The 21,279-nt window shown below is 46.5% G+C and overlaps 1 protein-coding gene across 2 annotated transcripts; it reads right to left on the bottom strand.

Moving 5' to 3' along the window:
- Positions 1–844: 844 nt before the first annotated feature.
- LOC118094567 (receptor activity-modifying protein 2) lies at positions 845–10,214 on the bottom strand. 2 transcript variants are annotated; one of them, XM_060282271.2, is made up of 4 exons: positions 9,593–9,661; positions 7,172–7,288; positions 5,053–5,149; positions 845–1,897 (listed from the first exon to the last, which is right to left on the bottom strand). In XM_060282271.2, exons 1-4 carry the CDS (start codon positions 9,639–9,641, stop codon positions 1,645–1,647), a joined length of 516 nt encoding a protein of 171 aa, XP_060138254.2. In that variant the 5' UTR covers positions 9,642–9,661; the 3' UTR covers positions 845–1,644. The 2 variants fall into 2 exon arrangements, with proteins under 2 accessions (XP_060138254.2, XP_088511047.1); XM_088654921.1 differs by lacking the exon at positions 7,172–7,288 and having other exon boundaries at positions 9,593–10,214.
- Between the last annotated feature and the right edge of the window lie 11,065 nt (positions 10,215–21,279).

Below are 21,279 nucleotides of genomic sequence, written 5' to 3'. Positions count from 1 at the left end.
CAAGGCATGCTCTGGTTCATGGGGTCATGGAGAGTTGGACATGACTAAGACAACTAAACAACAACAACAACAACAAAGGTGCTACTGGACATTTTTTTCATTTTTTTATATATTTAGACTGCGTCAGGCCAACATGGCTACCACCTGAATCATTTGCAATATAGTTAGTGGTGATGAAGGGAGAAAACTTCCCAGTCTGCTTTGTGAACTTTTGTCAACTTTTTGTCTGTGTGGTGTATAGATAGACAGATAGACAGATGGACAGAAAGAGAGACAGACAGACAGATGATAAATAAATAGAGTCCACAACGTACACATATTTAACGTGTTCATTCAGCCATACATTCTTGACAATAAAATAAAATAAAATAAAATGGGGGGGGGAGACTTCAGCCATCCCACCTTCCGTTGAACCCAATGTGTTTTGACAATATGCGGTTTTGTGGATTGACTTCTGCATGAAATAAGAAAATTTCACAAAACCAATACAACTGAAATACTATAACTTGGGAGAGATAAAGGAAAGTGCGCAGTCGAAAATGGAATTTAGGAACCACAATGAGGTGATTGGAAGTTATGTTGTAATTACATAGTTATGTATGAAACTAAATCTTCTTTTTTGTAATATGCATTGATTTTGGATTGGTTTTGTTGACTGTTTTGTTTTGTTTTTAAAATCAATAAAGCATAAAAAAGACTATATGTGATTTTGGCTTTAGGCATGCAAAGGAGCGCGACTGGTTTGGTCGCGCTGAGCACAGAGCCTTGCGGCTGCCGTAGAGATGCTGCAACGGTGTCGATCTAATAAATAAGGGAGGGAGAAGAAGGACCCTGAACCCATATCTTGTATGTAAATACACAGCTTTATTGGTTTATGGGGTCAATATAAACTTCATGCACTTCGAGAGCAGCAGAGTGGGGAGGAGGCTGTATGGAGCTTTGCTACGTAAAAGGAGGGGGGTTAACTTGGTCTGCTCACATCTATTGTATAATCTTTTAACTGCCATGGTTTATCACAGAATCATAGAATTGTAGAGTTGGGACCCCAGGGGTCATCTAGCCCAACCCCCCGAAATGCAGGAATCACAGCTAAAGAACCACCGGCAGATGACCATCCAACCCTCTGGAAACCAATTCTGTCAAGCACCTAGGACAGGCACCCCCAAACTTCGGCCCTCCAGATGTTTTTGCCTACAATTCCCATCATCCCTGACCACTGGTCCTGTTAGCTAGGGATCATGGGAGTTGTAGGCCAAAACATCTGGAGGGCCGCAGTTTGGGGATGCCTGACCTAGGACGTTCTCACTGAAGATTTTCAGCAGTAGCCACTACAATTGCCAGAAGCTATGACAGTTAGGTCCCATTAAGAGCTGCTGAAGTCAGCTGCAGACGTGTGACGGCCTTTGCTTCAATGACGAAAGGTCCAGGGGTTTTCCCTTCTGCGCCTCCTCCCCGTTAGTAACAACTCGTAAAATGCCCCAATACTTTTTAGATTCAGCCTCCGGCACAGTGGCTCATCCCAGGGTGTGGTGTCAGAGTAGAAGGGGCCGATCCCGTGGGAAGCAAGAGAGGAGGATCGCGGCGGCATTGCAAGCTGCTAGACCATGTTGACCCTGGCAACACTGCTACGCGAAGGCCGGCGACTCAGGACTGCATTTCGCCATCCTTGCTCTTCAGAACGACCAGGGTTACCAAGAAAGGGATGAGGCAGATCGGGGTTATGATCAGAGGCAGCAAAACATTCTCCGGGGGGTCCTGCAGTGCGTTCTGCAGGCTGCAGTTGCGGAAGTACAACCTGTGGCTGTACGTGATGTAGTTGTGAGCCAAGGTGTTGGGGTAACCATAATTCAGGCGTACTGCCCATTCTTCCAGGCACTTCTGCAAGTCCCTGTATGGCCTGTGGAGTTGATCAAAAAAGGAGGAAACAGAGGGAGGAATTCAGGAGTTGGAGCATTAGATAGAAACCAGGGAAAGCTGGCTCTTAACCCTCAGGGGGAAAACCTTGCATTATTACAACCTTTCTAAGCGGCTTTTAAAATGTCTACCTTCACAGGTGGAAGGACCCTGTGTGAGAGGCAGGGAAAGGGAGACCTCACAGGTGAGAGACTGTGAGAAGAAGAATGATCCCAGGTGAGAGCTAGGAGGGCTCACCTGTTTCTGCTTGGGATAAAAGTTAAGATGCCGCAGTTGGGGTTGCCAGACACAATAGAGGACAGGACTTCTGTGCCTTTAATTGCCCTGCTCTCTTTTGAGTCTGGAAACCTTAAAGAGAAGCCAGCAGACCCTGTCTTTAATTTCCAAGCAAAGGGTCTGCTGGTTTCTCTTTAAGGTTTCCAGACTCAAAAGAGAGCAGGGCAATTAAAGGCACAGAAGTCATGTCCTCTATTGAGTCTGGCAACCCTAGCCGCAGTGAGAGAGGACTTTGGTAGTTTTCTTTCTCTTTTCTTCTTCATTCAGTTCCCTTTCTATTATTTCTTGTAGATCAGTTTGTTTTTCTCTCATTGTGTCGTGAAAATCTCAATAAAAGTATACCTGAGGGAGTGTCTCCACCCCCATTGTCTGGCCCGGACACTGAGGTCCAGCTCCGATGGCCTTCTGAAGGTTCCCTCACTGCGAGAACTGAGGTTACAGGGAACCAGGCAGAGGGCCTTCTCAGTACAGTCATACCTCGGTTTAAGTATGCCTCGGTTTGAGTATTTTCAGTTTAAGTACTCTGCGGACCCATCTGGAACGGATTAATCCACTTTCCATTACTTCCAATGGGAAAGTTCGCTTCAGGTTAAGTACGCTTCAGGTTAAGTACAGACTTCTGGAAGCAATTGTGTTTGTAAACCGAGGTACCGCTGTACTGGCACCCGCCCTGTGGAACACCCTCTCATCAGATGCCAAGGAGATGAGTAACTATGTAAGTTTTAGAAAACTTCTGAAGGCAGCCCTGCTTAGGGAAGTTTTTAATGTTTGATGTTGTTGCTTTTTTATTACTGTTTCTGGTGTTCTGTTGGGAGCCACCCAGAGTGGCTGGGAAATACAGCCAGATGGGCGGGGTATAAATCATAAATAATAATAATAATAATAATTATTATTATTAAAAACTTCATAGTAAAAAGCCTGCCCACATTTCTCACCAGCTCCCCTGCTGTAGAAACCTCATGCATTCCTGAAGGATTTTGAGCCACGTTCTGCATTTGGGGTGGTCATGTTCAGGGTTCAGTCATCTATTAGTAGGGCTGCCCTCTGTTTGAACGAGTTCTCTGACTGAAGGGCTGCCTGGTCCAAATCTGGTTTGAGGATTTTTGAGAACCGCTGTAAAATGACTGCAAAACTTTGGCACTGGTTTTAAGGGGATCCCAGATTTGGGGGTTCGTAGTTAATGAAGCTCCTAGGAAACATGGGTCAAGCGGGAAACCGCTCAGACCCCTGCTTTCTAGGCATGGGAAATGGGAAGTGAGGGTGAGCCCTCAGTTTATATGGAGCAGGCCCCTGTGCGCCCCCCCCCCCGGTCAAGCCCCCTCATGAACTGAGATTGCACCCTAGAACACACATAACGATTGGTAGAAGCCATGGGCAGGCTGACTTTCAAAATAGCTTGGCCATTATTGATAGTCTCATAGAAGATCTTTGGAACACAATTTAAAATCCACCCAGCACGGGAGTGTCAACAAATTACCCTAATTCATTTTTGCTCACCAGAAAATGTCTATATACTCTCCCTGGGGGTGGAAGAAGGTGGGGGGGGGCGCCCCGGGTGTCACCACTGAGGGGGCGTGTGACAAAATGCCAGGCGGAAATCACCGCGGGGCCTGCAGTGCACCCAAGCCACGCGTCTCTCCCGGGAGTGACGCGGTGGCTTGGGCGCCCGCAGACTCCATACTGCCCCAAACTTTCTGCCCACCGCCTCCCCCTCAGCTATAGGGTGGCTGAGAGGGAGGAGGCAGGCAGACTCCGGAGGCCCTGTGGTGCGCCCCGCCCCGGCTCACCCCGCCCTAATCAGCTTGCTCCGCCGCTGACTCTCCTGACTTAAATAAAGAAATATGGCTTCCAAGTAGAGAGGGTTTCTGTTTTTGTTGTTGTTAAAGATAAAGGACTCCTGGATGGTTAAGTCCAGTCAAATGTAACTATGGGGCTGCGGCGCTCATCTCGTTTTCAGGCCGAGGGAGCCGGCGTTTGTCCACAGACAGCTTTCCAGGTCATGTGGCCAGCAGGACTAAACCGCTTCTGGCACAATGGAACCGGAGCACACAGAAAAGCAATTTACCTTCCCGCCACTGTGGTAACTATTTATCTACTTGCACTGGTGTGCTTTTGAACTGCTAGGTTGGCAGGAGCTGGGACAGAGCAATAGGAGCTCACCCCGTTGTGGGGATTCGAACTGCCAACCTTCTGATCGGCAAGCGCAAGAGGCTCAGTGGTTTAGACCACAATCTAAATAGCATCCCTATTATTATTGTTGTTGTTGTTGTTGTTGTTGTTGTTGTTGTTGTTGTTGTTATTACAGTATTACTGTTCAGATAAACAGCATGTAACATTTGATTTTGGCCTTAGTGGACAAAGTGTTGGTGCTGACCTTTATACGGCCTCGGTCCTATATACCTGAAGGAGCGTCTCCACCCCCATTGTTCACTGAGACACTGAGATCCAGCGCCGAGGGCCTTCTGGCGGTTCCCTCACTGCGAGAAGCAAAGCTACAGGGAACCAGGCAGAGGGCCTTCTCGGTAGTGGTGCCCGCCCTGTGGAACGCCCTTCCATCGGAGGTCAAGGAGATAAACAACTACCTGACATTTAGAAAACACCTAAAGGCAGCCCTGTTTGGGGAGGTTTTTAATCTGTGATATTTTAATGTATTTTGGTATTTGTTGGAAGCCGCCCAGAGTGGCGGGGGAAATCCAGCCAGATGGGCGGGGTATAAATAAAATAATAATAATCTGAACATCGTAACTCCAGAATTTCATATTCCTTATTTGCCCCCCGAAAGAAACTGGTGCAACTTTTGTTTATCACACGTGATGTCTCTCAACCACCCCTACCCAGTTGAAAAGCTCAGTTCTTCATTACCTTCTAATGACCATCCACTCACACCAGTGCACCTCTGTGATGTTGGCCATCTGCGTCTCAAAGTCCCTCCAGCAACCTGCCCCGATGATACCGTAAACTAGAGGGGGAAAGAAGCAAAGCATAATAAGATAAGATAAGATATCTTTATTGTCATTGTCCCCTTGCGGGAACAACGAAGTTACTCGGTTGCTACATCCACTCAGATAAAGCATTCCGCATAATCCAAAATTACAAAACCTAATTAAAAACAGTAAATATAATACAAATAACAAATAAAATATCCTGTCGACTATAAACAAGTCTATTTTGGCAGGACAAAAAAAGCCAAATTCTGAGTTAGGGAGCAACCAGCCGCTGCGTCTCCACGCGTCGCCATTTTAACGGTAATGAGTCATGACCTTTGTGTGTGCATGGTGGCGCAGCATGGCAAGGGTAGGGGTGGAGGAAGCAGGGGTCTGGCTGGGCCGTGTGATACTGAAATCCAACGGTGGAAAGGAAGAATTGGGAAGAAATCTGCACATGGGTCAACGAGTGAGAATATAACCAACATTCTGCCTTCTGAGGTACATGCCTATCACACAGAGGCAAGGAGCATGCCCCCATCTCAGATCTGACCTCAAAAGAACTGGCAGTCATTTATCTATCGAATCAAATAGCACAGCGATTATTCAAGACAGCACTGAGTGAGTCAACATTTTCGCTTGTCTCTTCTCAAAGTGGCTCGCAATGGCAGGTCTGTGGAAACTGTTATGTATTAGTGTATATAGTTTTCCCTCAGGTCCTCAGGTCCTTGACAGTTGTTTTAGGAGGGAACTTTAGGAGGGAACTTTAGGAGGGAACTTTGAATTGTGTTTGATACATTGTTTGAGCCAGCCTCTATAAAAGCAGGCCAGCTCGGCAATGCAGTTCAGTTCTGTTCCAGCTTCCAAATAAAGAGCTGCTAAGGAGAGATTGCTGTGTCGTCTGCTATGCTTACCCACAACTTAACAGAAACAGATTATGCACACCCCGCATAATCAGTCACAAGATGGAGCACACACACACCATTTGAATGGTAATGCCCACTGACTTGGGGGGCTCCAGCCCCCTCAAATATTTTATGGGGGGCAACGGGACCTCAGTCTCTAGGATTTGGCTGCTATGCACAGGTTCGTTCAATGGGAACCACTGAAAAAAAGGGGCAGGTTGCATTTTTTTTTTACTGCAGCCTGGGACAGTTGTTTCAGGTTGCGGTAGTTCTGGGGAATGTAGGGGATCAGGGCCGGCCCAAGACATTTTGGCGCCTGAGGTGAACCGCAAAATGCCGCCTCCCTCCCTGCCATGGAATCAAGAGGTGAGTGAACATATGCATCAGGAGAAAAGGGGAACTAAAGATCTACATTGGGGTGTGCTGACCCTGTGAATCCTGCCGCCTGAGGCGGTTGCCTCATCTTGCCTCATGTGTGGGCTGGCCCTGCTTTGGGTGCGCCAAACAAAGTTTTCTGCTTTGAGATGTAAACAGCCAGGTTTGTACTCAGCCAGGGGATACTCTTGGATTGGTGCTGAAAGCAGAGGTGACCACAGCAGCTGATTTCCAAACTTAGGCCAGACGTGGGGAAACTGTGGCCTTCCAGATGTTGTTGGACGCCAGTTCCTATAAGCCCCCGTTTCCCACAAGCCCCTCCAACTGGAGGGGTGGAGATGGTCACCCACAATAACCTCAGGAAAGGCCTCTCTCAGACAAGAGGGCTAAAGGAGCCGGTGTTCTGACTCAAAGCCATAGCTGCCAAGTCTCCCGTATTCGCCGGGAAATCCCCGTTTTTCCAGATGTTCCTAGCTGAAAAAGCGGATTTTTTTTGTTTTCCCCCGCTTTATTCTGGCACGACTGCCATTTTGGAACTGGGCAAAGCAGCATCAAAAGTCACTTCTGAGCATGCCCCGCCCAGTTCCAAAATGGCGGCAGCGCTACTTCCGGTGTGCTACTTCTGGCCCGGTCCCTTATTTCTCCGACAGCAACTTGGCAGGTATGCTCAAAGCGCCCCCATAGCAAAGGACATGTCACAATGTGTCTAGAGGGAAGAAAAGGCGCTCTGTACATCTTCAGAGGCATCAGAATTTCTGGGCTCTGCTATCATCTCACCAATGTCCTCGCTCAGTTTCATTTCGGGCCCCTGAACATTTGGTCTTCCTTCGAGAGAGACGCTGGCATTGCCCGCAGCTTCCGTGGTCCCATTAGGAGCATCGAGCCTGATGGCCACTGCAGGCGAGACAGAGAAAGAGAGAGCAGAAGGAATGCAAGAATAGTGGCAACAAGTGGATATTTGGGAACAGTCCCTCTGGAACCGTTGAGGGAACAGAATTGGGTTCAAGACAAACATGACTGGTATTCCAGCAAGCAGGTTTGGAGCGCATTTGGAGCACAGCACTGGCAAGGTGGGAAAGGGTTAAGCACTCCTTCCTGCCTTCTAAATGTCCCCTTCCTGAAGCTCCCCCCTCCATGAACATGTACTTAGCCCATGCTTTGTAGCCTGCTGGAACAGGAAGGTTTCCTCCTTCACTTACTTCCTCTGGAGTTTAAGAAACTGCTACAGCCAGGGACAGGGCATTGTGTACAAAAATCAATGTGAACTGTGTCAACTCTGCAAATGAGTTGTGTTTACACTGGGCCATGTCTACTGCTCTGAGATTTTTGAAATACAGTGGTACCTCTACTTACAAATAACTCTACTTACGAATTTTTCTACTTACGAATGGAGCTCCGTCCGCCATCTTGGATGCGGTTTAGATAGGATTTTTTCTACTTACGAATTTTTAGATAGGGTTACTTCGACTTACGAATTTTTTCTCCCAATGCATTCCTATGGGATTCGACTTACAATTTTTTTTGACTTACAAATGTGTGTTCGGAACGCATTAAATTCGTAAGTAGAGGTACCACTGTATCATCAATATATAGTTGTGAGTTTGTTTGTTTTTTTGCAGGGGGTGGGTGTTAGGCTATATTCCCTCCAAATTCCTGGATCCGGCAAGAGAGATTCTTTATTATTATTATTATTATTTTATTTTGACAAAGTAATGATCATAAATAAATAAGAATAAAAATGTGCGCCCTGCCACCGAGGCCATGCCATTGCAACTATCCAACCTGCCAAAATTTCAACACCTCTTGCAATGGTTTGACCCCTTTCCATTTTAACAGCACAGATTCTACAAACACCTTCCATATCCCCTCGAAATCATTTCTCCTGCATATTCCCCGTCTTACCTTAATGGCGTATGCACTGGCGCAGGAAGAGGGGAGCGGGGGGAGCACACTGCCCCCGGAAGCGCGATCCTGGTGGGGTGCCGTTGCGGCTGCTCCCCCCCGCCCACGCTGGGCACCACTCCCCCATAGAAGGCACGCTACGCCCCTGTGGGTGGCGTGGCATTCCCCTGGGATGCATGTCACACCCCGGGGATGCACGCCAGCCACACACCCCGCATTGGCTGGCTTTGCAGTTTCCCCTGCATTGTGACACACACACACACACACACATCATGATTCGCAATATATTGCCAGGTCAAAAATTATGAAACCAATATCATGATATGGACTTGAAACCGGTTTGGGATGATGATATATCAAAATATCGCCCAGCCCTAGTTTTGAGACTGAGATGGAGGAGCAGGGAGAGAAGACAACCATGCCTTCTTGGAGGAAAGGCAGGATATAAATGTAAGAAATAATAAATCCGTAGAGGTGAGATAGCCCTGCAAAAACAGTTCATCACAGGAATGCTGTTTCCCTGGAGAAGTCTCAACTTGGAAAACGGAGCAAGTCGCCCAAATATTTAATAACACAAAAAGAAATTGCCTCCTGCCTCGGAGAAAATCAGAGGGGCAAATTATTCCAAGGCTCCTGTACCTGAAAGTGTGGCTGGGCTGAGTATTTGGGGAGTCAGAAATGCCAGCAAAGCTGGAGTGAGAGGGGAAGAAAATGACAGTGGGGGTTATCTAGATCCAGTGTTTGTTTGTTTTTCTTAAAAAGGTGTTTAGAGGTACTCTCATTTTCCTACTCGTATTGAAATACTGCCCCTCAATAAGGGCAAACTTAGATTCAAAAAATGTTTAGGGGTACGCATACCCTTCTGTCCCTCCGAGAAAAAGGAACTGTCTAGATCTCTAGGACATAATATTACTTTTGAATAGCTCTACTGAGACTGTGATGCACAGATAGGGAGGAACCTGGCCAGAAAAAGCACTTGAAGACAGCGTGGAAGCAGGACAAATCATGCCTGAGTCTGTGGGTGAGTCTGTGTCTACGCACAGTGTCCAGAGCCAGGACAAGAGCTAAGAATTCCAATTCAGATAAAAAGCAGTATCTGAGACAAAAGACTCTGAGAACTCTAGCTGAGAACTGCAGAGATTCCCAGAAGGGATACCCATCTCCCTAGGGTGGACAACCTGTTGAGGGTGGAGATTATCTCTGTTCTCCACAGCTCCGAGAACCCAAGCCCCTGTCAGCTGCTGAGCAGAAAACTTTCTGCTTCCCACCCGATGGCCACCCTGAAGGTCTACTCACCTGTAAAGACCACCAGAAGGAGCAGCAAGGGCAGAGACCGGCCACCCATCTTGGGACGCCCTGCCACTCTCGGCACAGCTGCCTGTTTCCTCCTGACCAGCTTGAGATTTGAATCGGAATAACAGGAAGCGCCTCCTTTCCTCTGACAGGGCTGGTGGTTGAGAGTGCAGCAGACATGTGAAAAATGAGATCCAGGAGCAAGCCTGGCTCCCAGGGGCTCTGCTTCAGTGAGGCTCCAGTCTCCTCCCTTGCTCCCACACCCATTCAGAGGCAGAGGGACCCCTGTAACCCCGGGGCAGCCACCTCGGGTCACCCTGCCTGGCAGCAGAGAGGAACGTTCTCCCCTGCAGCCCTTCCAACTTTTACAAGGCCCAGCTGGCCTTTGGATTGGCAATTTCCTAGTCGTTTCTGTCTGCCGGGTTGTGAAATCAAAGAGGCAGCTTGAAATGGGTAGCCAGGGCAGAGGGAAGAGAGGGGAACGCCTCTGGAAGCAAGACAGTGTCTGTGTGTCTGTGTGTGTCTGTGTGTGTGTGTGTGTGTGTTCCGCGTGCAAAATCAGACGGGACAAGCAGCCCCGGGGGCAACTCTGCACATCTGTGCAACCCATCTGACTCACACTTGGACGAGGGTTTGAAAGATGACAGGAACAAACACAATGCACAAAGTTGCTTCAAAGTATAGCGACAGAGATTACGGAAAAGGAAAAGGGATGCTGCAGTTTTATTATTATTATTTTATTAAATGCTTTATTGGTTTTAAAAACAAAACAATTGCAAAACAAAACAATACGCAACGATCAACAAAAGGCAATCCAAGATCAACAGTCGTTACGAAAAAGAGAAAAGATTGAGTTTACACGTCACAAATTCCAACATATTCCTAAATGACATTGCAAATGCACACTAAACTTCTTCTCTCCTAGGTTGTTTGATTGTGTTAATTTTGTAAAGTTCTCTTATTTCACGCAGAAATCAATCCAGGCCTGCCAAAGAATTTAGATCATTACAATGTTCTTTTAAATATTCTCTGTAAATATTCCACATACTATTAAATATTTGGTCTGTGTGGTTTTGGAATCTTGCTGTCAATCTTGCTAGCTCTGCATATTCTAACATTTTATTCTGCCACTCTAATTTTGAGGGAGTAGAATCTCCTTAGCAATTAAAATCCTTACTGCTGCTATTGCATACATTTAAAAATTTCCTTATCCTTTTTGGAATTTCATTGCTCATTAGGCCTAGTAGGAAGGCTTCAGGCTTCTTAGGGTAAGAACATTTAAACATTTTTCGCTATATATTGTTTCCCAAAAATTCCTGGGTTTTTTGTTTTTTTTTGCAGTTCTACCACATGTGGATCATAGTGCCTTCTGTCTCCCTGCATCTCCAACATTTATACATTTTGGCCAGTTTTACAGATGTTAAATACCATCTGTAGAACATTTTCCTGAAATTTTCTTTCAAATCATAGCATGCAGTGAATTTCATGTCCTCCCTCCACAACCTTTCCCATGATTCCATTTGGGGGGAAAACATCCAAATGGGATACTGCAAGTTTAAATGCAGCTAGACATCTCCTGGGGAAGAAGGGCTGCTCTTCCCCGTAACTCAGGAGGTTTTCTTGTATAAGTTCACAAGACTTGTATCCCAATCCGTGGGCAAAGGATTTGGGGTATAATGTTCAGATTGCTAGATTGGGGAAGGTTATGGAAAACAGATTTGAAATTCATGGCATCTTGTACGCTGGAAGAAAATTAGATGAAAATGATGTACCAGTGGTAATTGACTCCTACGGTAGTAAGTTAGCAAAAATGTATAGAACAAGTACAAATATCTGCCTGAAATGTATAATGAATTTGAAAAAGAAGGTACCTTTTATCATATGTGGTGTTCATGTAAGGTAATAAGGCTTTCTGGGAAATGATATACAGTGGTGCCTCGCAAGACGAAATTAATTCGATCCGCGAGTCGCTTCGTCTTGCGATAATTTCGTCTTGCGAAGCGCGGTTTGCCGCGGCAAAAAGAAAAAAGAAAACCACAAAAAATATCGTATTGCGAAGCGCGGCCATAGAAAACTTCGTTTTGCGAGTCACCAAACACATCACAAAATGCATTCGTCTTGCGAGGTACCACTGTATAATGCATTTTAATAATTGTTTAAAATAACTTTTGTAAAAAAAAAACCAGAAGCCTCTATATTAGGAATAGTAGGTACCAGTACAGTGGTACCTCGGTTTATGAACACAATTGGTTCCGGAAGTCTGTTCATAAACTGAAGCGTTCATAAACTGAAGCGAACTTTCCCATTGAAAGTAATGGAAAGTGGATTAATCCGTTCCAGACGGTCCACGGAGTAACCGTTCATAAACTGAAGCGAACTTTTCCATTGAAAGTAATGGAAAGTGGATTAATCCGTTCCAGACGGGTCCGTGAAGTACTTAAACTGAAGCGTTCATAAACTGAAACATGGGTGTAATTGGTTCCGGAAGTCTGTTCATAAACTGAAGCGTTCATAAACTGAAGCGAACTTTCCCATTAAAAGTAATGGAAAGTGAATTAATCCGTTCCAGATGGGTCCGCGGCGGTCATAAACCGAAAATTCATAAACCGAGGTGTTCATAAACCGAGGTTCCACTGTATTCCAAAGGAACAGAAAAGACTCTTCATGTATGCAACAACAGCCGCATGGATGCTACTAGCCCAGAGATGGAAAGAAGATAAAGTCCCTACTAGAGAAGAATGGGAAACTAAGATGATGGACTATGCCAAAATGGCAAAACTGACTGTAAAGCTCAAGGACCAAGAAGACAAAAACTTCAAGAAAGAATGGGAAAAGTTTATAATTTACCTAGGAGACCACTGTAAGCAGATGAAAACATTACCAGGATTTTAATCTCACTTGTAATGTAACAAGTACAGTGGTACCTCAGTTTATGAACACAATTGGTTCAGGAAGTCTGTTCATAAACTGAAGCATTCATAAACTGAAGCGAACTTTCCCATTGAAAGTAATGGAAAGTGAATTAATCCGTTCCAGATGGGTCCGCGGGGTTCGTAAACTGAAAATTCGTAAACCGAGGTGTTCATAAACCGAGGTTCCACTATGCTATGAACAATACGGACAGATACAAAATATAGATTATGATATAATATTCAGCTGAAAACGTTGACAATAGGACCCATGGAGGGGATGGGGGAAGTCTTGAGATTCAGAGAAGTCTCTTTATATAGATTTGTATTTGGTTTTGTTATAAATTTGTACGTGTAAAATAACATAAAGACTATTAAATAATAAAAAAGACTTGCACCTCACTCTGACCCTCTTTCACTAATGACAGGGAAATGTTGTCTTCCAGGGTGAGAGGCTGTGGGGAGAAAGGAAAGATCCCAAGTTAGATCTGGGATGAGCTATGATCATTTATAGGTGTAAGGCATAGGTTGGCAAACTAAGGCCGGGGGCCATGTTATGTACTGAGCTGAATCCTAGAACAATAGGATTCAGAATCAGCGGGAGCTACCCAATCCAACTCCAGGTGGAAGTGAATCCGCAACCTGATTGGCCTGCTGGAGCAGCCAATCAGGCGGCTGGCAGAAGTGAATCTGCTACCTGATTGGCCTGTAGGAGCAGCCAATCAGGCTGCAGGCAAAAGTCAATCCACAATATAATTGGCCCACAGGTGTAGCCCTGAAGTAGCCAATCACGCAAGGCCCATTGTGTAAATAATGTATATAAGCAGATGGTTTTGGGAAAAGAGCCATTCGTCTTCTCTTCTCCTCCTTGATGACTATGAGCTGAATAAAGAGCATGAAATTCACTCTTGACTCCGAGTATATTTCAGGCCAGATCCGACTCAATCGCCTTCTAAATCCGGCGTGCGGACAGTCTGGGAATCAGTGTGTTTTTACATGAGTAGAATGTGTCCTTTTATTTAAAATGCATCTCTGAGTTATTTGTGGGGCATAGGAATTCGTTCATCCTCCCCCCAAAAAATATAGTCCAGCCCCCCACAAGGTCTGAGGGACAGTGGACCGGCCCCTGCTGAAAAAGTTTGCTGACTCCTGGTGCAAGGCCTCAGAATTGTTTTTAAGAGAGGGCTCTGTATTCTAGTCATTCTATTTGTATTTTATGGTATTAGGCAAAACTTTAATAAAATTCTCATTATTGTATATATTAAAAAAGACTTGTATCTCACTCCTGTAGCCACTACATTATTACTGAAACAACCATTTCAAAAGGGCAAATAGAGTCTTCTTTGGTTTAATGCACTCTTCTTGATAATGTGCATTGTGTTCTGGATGCAGGCGTGTTTTGTGGGTGCATGGCATTGCGTGGACAAGCGGAGTCCCCCAAACCTCAGGCGACCCCCTGAGAGGAATAATAATAATAATAATAATAATTTATTATTTATACCCCGCCCATCTGGCCGGGTTCCCCCAGCCACTCTGGGCGGCTTCCAACAAAACATTAAAATACATAAATCAAACATTAAAAGCTTCCCTAAACAGGGCTGCCTTGAGATGCCTTCTAAAGGTCTGGTAATTGTTGTTCTCTTTGACCTCTGGTGGGAGGGCATTCCACAGGGTGGGTGCCACTACCGAGAAGGCCCTTTGCCTGGTTCCCTGTAACTTGGCTTCTCGTAGCGAGGGAACTGCCAGAAGACCCTCGGCGCTGGACCTCAGTGTCTGGGGAGAACGATGGGGGTGGAGACGCTCCTTCAGGTATACTGGACTTTAGGTATAATGACGCAAGACAACGTGCTATGGGATTCAAAATGACCACAACTTTATTAAGATTCAGATGTAGGGAGACCTTGGCTCAGGCATTGGGCGTTATCCTCCCCAGTCCCCAGTTCTGGGAGGCTTCGGGGTTGTCCACATGTATGGGGGTTGGGGCTGGCTCTGGAGAACATATGTTCAAGCAAAGAGAGCCCGCCCCCCGTTCGCTGCCGCCGGAAGGGGGGAAGCGATGAAACCTATTGGCTTGGTCAACACTTCCCCCAATACCCCGATCTTGTTGCCGCAAGGGGGTGAGGTCTCCGCCTCACGCCCCTCCCTCTGGGAAAATCGCCAAACAATTCCGCCCAAGGCCTGAAACCGCCAAGGTGTGACGTATTGCTACGGGAAAGGCAAAACCTGCCAATGCAGGAAAATTCCTTTCTGGCCCTTCAACAGCGGCCTTGACGTAGCAGCGCCTGTGTAAAAAAGGTTAACCTGCAAAAGAGACTTGAATGAGGGTGTAGAGGGTGGGAGAAGCTCTGGAGCCAACTGGTGCTTGCAGGTAAGATTCAAATTCTATTGTGTGAGCTGGAAAGCCCCTCCCCTTACCTGCCCATCCCCTGGCAACACCTCCTCCAGCAGGATTGGACGCTAGGCTGGAGTAGGCGAAGACCCCTGGCTTCCTACCCGGGAAGGTGGTGCCGGCACCGAACTACCAGGGAGTCGCCTTATGGGATCAGGGGGCTGCGCGCGACCACGCAAAGGTTGCCCCCCCATTTGATGTGTGGAGCGGGCATTATCCCCGCACATTCATTCATTCGAAGCATGTTTTCCCTAGTGAAGGAATTCTGAGCACTATACTTTACCTCTCACAGCAACCTTTCCAAAACTACAATGCCCAGAATTCTTTGAGGGGGCAAATTTTGAATGTGCTTCAACCAGAGCTGGGCCAAGAGCTTTCGGCACCTGAGGTGAACCACACAATGGAGTCCTCCCTTCTCCACCAGGGAAGAAGGGGTGAGTGAAGATCTATACATCGGGAACAAGGTGGGGAATCAAATCATCCTTACCCATCGAACTGGGAGTCAAAGGCCTTTGTGGGAGGCGGGAGCAGCTCTGAATAATTCTGGGCTGGTGCAGAGCCCAGGAGACCCTAGAGGGAAGCTGCTTCCCCATTTCATAGAATCATAGAGTTGGAAGAGACCAGAGTTGGATTCTGACCAGAGCAGAATACAGTGGTACTATTAATTCCCTTGATCTAGATGCTATATTCCTATTGATGCAGCCCAGAATTGCATTGGCTTTTTAAGCTGCTGCATCACACTGTTGACTCGTGTCAAGTTTATGGTCTACCAAGACTCCTAGATCCTTTTCACATGTACTGCTCTCAAGCCAGGTGTCACCCATCCTTTCATATATTTTTTTGCCCAAGTGTAGTACTTTACATTTCTCCTATGTAGGGCAACAGCAGCAGGCAATGCATTTCTTGCTGCCCCTGTGAATCCTGCCACCCGAGGCAGTTGCCTCAGCTTGCCTCACGGATGGGCCGGCCCTGGCTTTCACGGTGTTCCGTGTACACAACAAAGTAACTAGTCTGTGCGGTGTGGATGTTAATGCTCATGGACTTCACACCAACACCTTACATTCAGGGAGGTGTTTTTGTGACACTCATCATAGGAACGGAAGTATTTTATGGGTGCTGTGGGGCCACCCTTAACAAACTGCAGATGGCAAGTGGCAGTTGGCTCCCTTGGCCAACTGATTTCCCTCTCTTTGTCCACTCAGCCCAGGGGTGGAAGGTTAAGGTGCACCTCACGGATGTGCAGGGAGTGGTCATCCGCTGTGGAAAGAAAAATACAGACTGCATTAAAGGAAGTCCATTGCCGCTCACTCTGTGTCTCTGCTTTGTTTGTGGCAATATTGCCCTTATGACAACTTCGTTGGACTGGTCATGTTGTGCGGGTGCCCAATTATTGTCTTCCAAAGCAACTACTCTATTCCAAAATTAAAAATGGAAAGTGTGATGCTGGTGGTCACCAAAGAGGTTTAAAGACTCTCAAGGCAAATCTTAAAAAATGTAGTATAAACACCAACAACTGGGAAACACTGGCCTGCGAGCGCCCCAATTGGAGAATAACCTTTACCAAAGGTGGCATGGGCTTTGAAGATGCTCAAACTCAGGGCGAAAGGGAGAAACAAGCTAAGAGGAAGGCACACTTGGCAAATCCTAGAATCATAGAATCATAGAGTTGGAAGAGACCACAAGGGCCATCCAGTCCAACCCCCTGCCAAGCAGGAAACACCATCAAAGCATTCTTGACATATGCCTGTCAAGCCTCTGCTTAAAGACCTCCAAAGAAGGAGACTCCACTACACTCCTTGGTAGCAAATTCCACTGCCGAACAGCTCTTACTGTCAGGAAGTTCTTCCTAATGTTTAGGTGGAATCTTCTTTCTTGAAGTTTGAATCCATTGCTCCGTGTCCACTTCTCTGGAGCAGCAGAAAACAACCTTTCTCCCTCCTCCATATGACATCATTTCATATATTTGAACATGGCTATCATATCACCCCTTAACCTTCTCTTCTCCAGGCTAAACATACCCAGCTCCCTAAGCCGTTCCTCATAAGGCATCGTTTCCAGGCCTTTGACCATTTTGGTTGCCCTCTTCTGGATACGTTCCAGCTTGTCAGTATCCTTCTTGAACTGCGGTGCCCAGAACTGGACACAGTACTCCAGGTGAGGTCTGACCAGAGCAGAATACAGCGGTACTATTACTTCCCTAGATCTAGATGCTATACTCCTATTGATGCAGCCCAGAATTGCATTGGCTTTTTTAGCTGCTGCATCACTGTGATTGACTCCTGCCCAGAAACCTATGTCCCCACTGCAGGAGGACATACGGATCCAGAATTAGCCTCCAAGGTCACTTATGGACTCACTGTTAAAAGCATGTTTATTTAAGACAATCTTACTCGGCTATGAGCGATCGCCAAAGAAGAAGATTAAAAATAGGCGTCTCTCTCAGTCCACCTAAACTTGCCTTGTGCAAGCATCAGGCAGGCACCAAACACTGGCACCGTGTGACCTTATGTGATTCACACACTCTGTGCTCGCGTCCTTCCTGGGTCACCACATAGGGGAAGAGGTTGTCCTCATCTCAAAATTGCACAGTGAGGCAAGGACCACCATGGCTGGCGCCAAAAAACATCGAAAGGGTTTCAACCCAGAAAAACATCCAGCAAACACCCAGTGGAGAAGAAAATTAGAATCCTGTTACCGTACTAGTGTTGCATGCTTGTGTTTTAAGCATTCAGAGAGTTTTGCTTACTTGTTGCTACTGGATCTAAACCTTTGGGAATAGGGCGGGCACAAATTGGTGAATAATGCTGTGACTCAGGCCCTAACTCCATGTTTATTCGCCCCATCCCCACCAGATGCCGCCTGCTGGCCATCACTTTTTAAAACTGCAAAGTGTGTTACAATGTCTTTTCATAGAATGGGTCATCTAGCTCAACTCATCTAGTGCAATGCAGGAATCTTGCCCACGGCTGCCCCTGGGTGGGCTCGAACCGACAACCTTCTGGTTAACAGCCAGATGCACCGAGCCATTGCGCCACCTTCTACCTCTGAGGAACACCCCCCTCCACACTCACACACCCATTTCACAGATGAGGAACCGAGGCCAAGAGTAGGATGTGCTCTGGGGCGGCACAGCAAATCTGTTGCGGAGGCAAGACTTGAACCTAAGTTTCACAGACCCAGGTACAACTCCATCCCCTTGGCCCTGAGCTCTCGAGCCTTTCTGAGTTACCGTGTTTCTCCGAAATATAAGACACAGTCTTATATTTATTTTTCCTCAAAAAAACACACTGTGGCTTACTTTCAGGGGATGTCTTATTTTTTTCCCTCCTCCTCCTCCTGCCACAGCCGACATTGCTGCTGTGCCTATCACTATGTCTTATTTGCGGGGTATGGCTTATATTCCTTGAATGCTTAAAAATCCTGCTACGGCTTATTTTATGACTACAGTACGGTGGTACCTCTCCTTACGAATAACTCTACTTACGAATGTTTCTACCTACGAACGGAGCTCCGTCCGCCATCTTGGATGCGGTTGAGATAGGATTTTTTCTACTTATGAATTTTTAGATAGGGTTGCTTCGACTTACGAATTTTTCTCTCCCAGTGCATTCCTATGGGATTCGACTTTACAATTTTTTCCGACTTACGAATGTGCGTTCGGAACGCATTCAATTCGTAAGTGGAGGTACCACTGTACGTCTTAAAATAGGGGAAACAGGGTAGAAGCAAATGCAGCTGTTTAGGATGAAGCGGGTTTTCTGGATAAACTCAGGAAGAGAAGCAGGCAGAAGCGAGTTCATCCTGGCCAGAGACAGCAGCTCCGTCCAAGCTTTGCTGCCAATTCCCTCTCCCTCCCTCCCCTCCCATCCGTGTGCGATTTATGAGACAGAAACCACCCAGCAAGATGGCTCCCACCCTCATCACTCAGAGCGCCGTGCTTTCACAGAAAGAGACCCGTTTTTCCTTGGACTGTGTGCAAGCAGGAGTCTCCCTCCCTCCCTCCCTCTCCACATCTGGAACAGATCGTATCCTGGATGGAGTCCAGGCCTGTCATCACCTTTGATGCTGTTTGCTGAGGTCATGGCAGCTGGATCCAAGCCCTCGGTGAAAACAGCTTGTGTGTATTACTTACTTGCCGCAAACACACCCACTGAAGTCAGAACAACTTTATAGAGTCTGGGGAGGCCAATTAGTACCCCGAGCCGGTCATCCTTTGGCAGGCACCGCCAGCTCAACAGGCAGAAGCCAAGCTCCCCGTGACACAACAACTCTGCCTGCTTGCCATGTGCCATTCGGAGATGCGAGGAAATAAATTGCGAGCAGGCTTGGCACACAGATGTCCTGGAGCTTTTGCTGAGGATATGCTTAAAATAAAACTTACAGAATCAAGCTGAGCCCAGAGAGCACCTCACAAGGGGTCCATGCAGCCTTCTATAGCTGCCAAGTTCTCCCTTTTTTTAAGGGAAATTCCCTTATGCTGAATAGGCTTCCTCGCGAGAAAAGGGAAAACTTGGCAGCTATGCAGCCTTCCTGACTTCAGATTGGGATCATCATAATCACGTCTCTAACCAGGGAACTGTAAGCTGCAGATCGGAAATAGGGGCTACGCTAATTGACAAACAACGTAAGTGGAACCTCATTATAAGATGGGTTGTTATGTGCATACCCTCCAACATTTCTCCAATGAAAATAGGGACGTCCTATTGCATCATCATCATCATCATTTTATTATTTACCCCCTGCCCATCTGACTGGGCTGCCCCGGCCACTCTGGGTGGCTTCCAACATACATAAAAACATAATAAAACATTAAACATAAAAAAAAACCTTTGCTATAAAAGACTGCCTCCAGATGTCTTCTAAAGGTTGTTTAGTTCCTTATCTCCTTGGCTTGGGGGTCGCATGACTCCATACCCTCCAACATTTCTCCGATGAAAACAGGGACGTCCTAAGGAAAAGCAGGACATTCCGGGATCAAATCAGAAACCAGGACGGTTTCCGCAAATCCGGGACCGTCCCTGGAAAACAGGGACACTTGGAGGGTCTGGAGGCAATCGTAAAGAAGTTTGTGCCTAGGGCCATGTGTGCAGATTGTCTTTCTCTCACCACTGAGTCAAAAAACTTAGGTTCAAGTCTTGCCTCCGCAACAGATTTGCTGTGCCGCCCCAGAGCGGGTCCTACTCTTGGCCTCGGTTCCTCATCTGTGAAATGGGTGTGTGTGTGTTTGTGTGGAGGGGGGTGTTGCTCAGAGGTAGAAGGTGGTGCAATGGCTCAGTGCATCTGGCTGTTAACCAGAAGGGGTTGCATAACTCCATACCCTCCAACATTTCTCTGATGAAAACAGAGGTAAAGTAGGACATTCTGGGATCAAATCAGAAACCAGGACTTCATTGGCCACACATTCCATCCTGGGTTGCTTTCACACTGCACATTGAGTCTGGAGTTGTCATCTTTCATTTATTTTTTTTAAAAAGCAGAGAATCCAAATAACATCGTTGCCAAACCATTGCCCTGTTTTCGGTGCTTCTTTACATTCTTTCCCCAGGCCTGATTTATTGTCAATCTTCTCACTTAAAATGCAGTTCCTGTCTTGTGGAATCAAGGCTTTTGAGGACTATTGTCCCTTTAATTAGAAGCTTCCTCCTTGTGACTTCATCCATTATTTGCTTCCTGTTCAGCACAACCACAGCATTCGTAAGAAACTGCTCCTTTTATACCTAATAGACATCCATATAAGTATGTGTATGTGTATATGTATATTTACATGTACATGTATATGTGTGGACGCTCGGGTTGCAAAAGTGATCCATGCAGGAGGCATGTTCACAACCTGCAGCATTCGCAACCCGCAGCGTTCGCAACCCGCAGTGTCGTGTCTGCGCATGTGCGGGTCGCAATTCAGCGCTTCTGTACATGCGCAAAGAGCGATTTAGTGCTTTTGCGCATGCACGAGTGCCGGAAACTGGAAGTAACCCGTTTGGGTACTTCCAGGTTTGCGCTATGTGCAACCCAAAAAGACGCAACCTGAAGCGTCTGTAACCCGAGGTATGACTGTATCTATATCTGTATCTATATCTATATCTATATCTATATCTATATTTCTACTGAAATCCTTGGGATTCCCCCAGTCAAACTGATAGTTTCCTCTTTTTTCTCAGTGGCCAATTTTGGTTGGCGCTCTCAGCCTGAGATTGCTAGTACAGGCAGTGATTGTGTAACATACTACATGCTTGAGATTACATGCTATCAATCAAATACATAACTTTCAGGGGACACTTGAAGACAACAGAGTAAGTGCGGAAGGAGCAATGGAGGCCAAAAGAGATCTGCACCAAGTAGCCCTTGGTGCAACCTGAAAATTGTAAGCAACACAACACAACAGAGCTGTTGTG

This window comes from Zootoca vivipara, chromosome 12 (assembly GCF_965207765.1).
Source record: "Zootoca vivipara chromosome 12, rZooViv2.hap1.1, whole genome shotgun sequence".
NCBI classification, from domain to species: domain Eukaryota; kingdom Metazoa; phylum Chordata; class Lepidosauria; order Squamata; family Lacertidae; genus Zootoca; species Zootoca vivipara.
Note: the sequence above shows the minus strand (reverse complement) of the source record. Positions and strands in the feature narration are given on the sequence as shown.

Excerpts from the sequence above, each read along its gene's own strand:
- LOC118094567 (XM_088654921.1), bottom strand. The coding sequence starts at position 10,199 with ATGGGTTGCACAGATGTGCAGAGTTGCCCCCGGGGCTGCTTGTCCCGT. Across the intron at positions 5,150-9,592 it reads CCTTCTGGTGGTCTTTACAG|TTTACGGTATCATCGGGGCA; the intron begins GTGAGTAGACCT and ends TTCCCCCTCTAG. Across the intron at positions 1,898-5,052 it reads GAGTGGATGGTCATTAGAAG|GCCATACAGGGACTTGCAGA; the intron begins GTAATGAAGAAC and ends TCAACTCCACAG.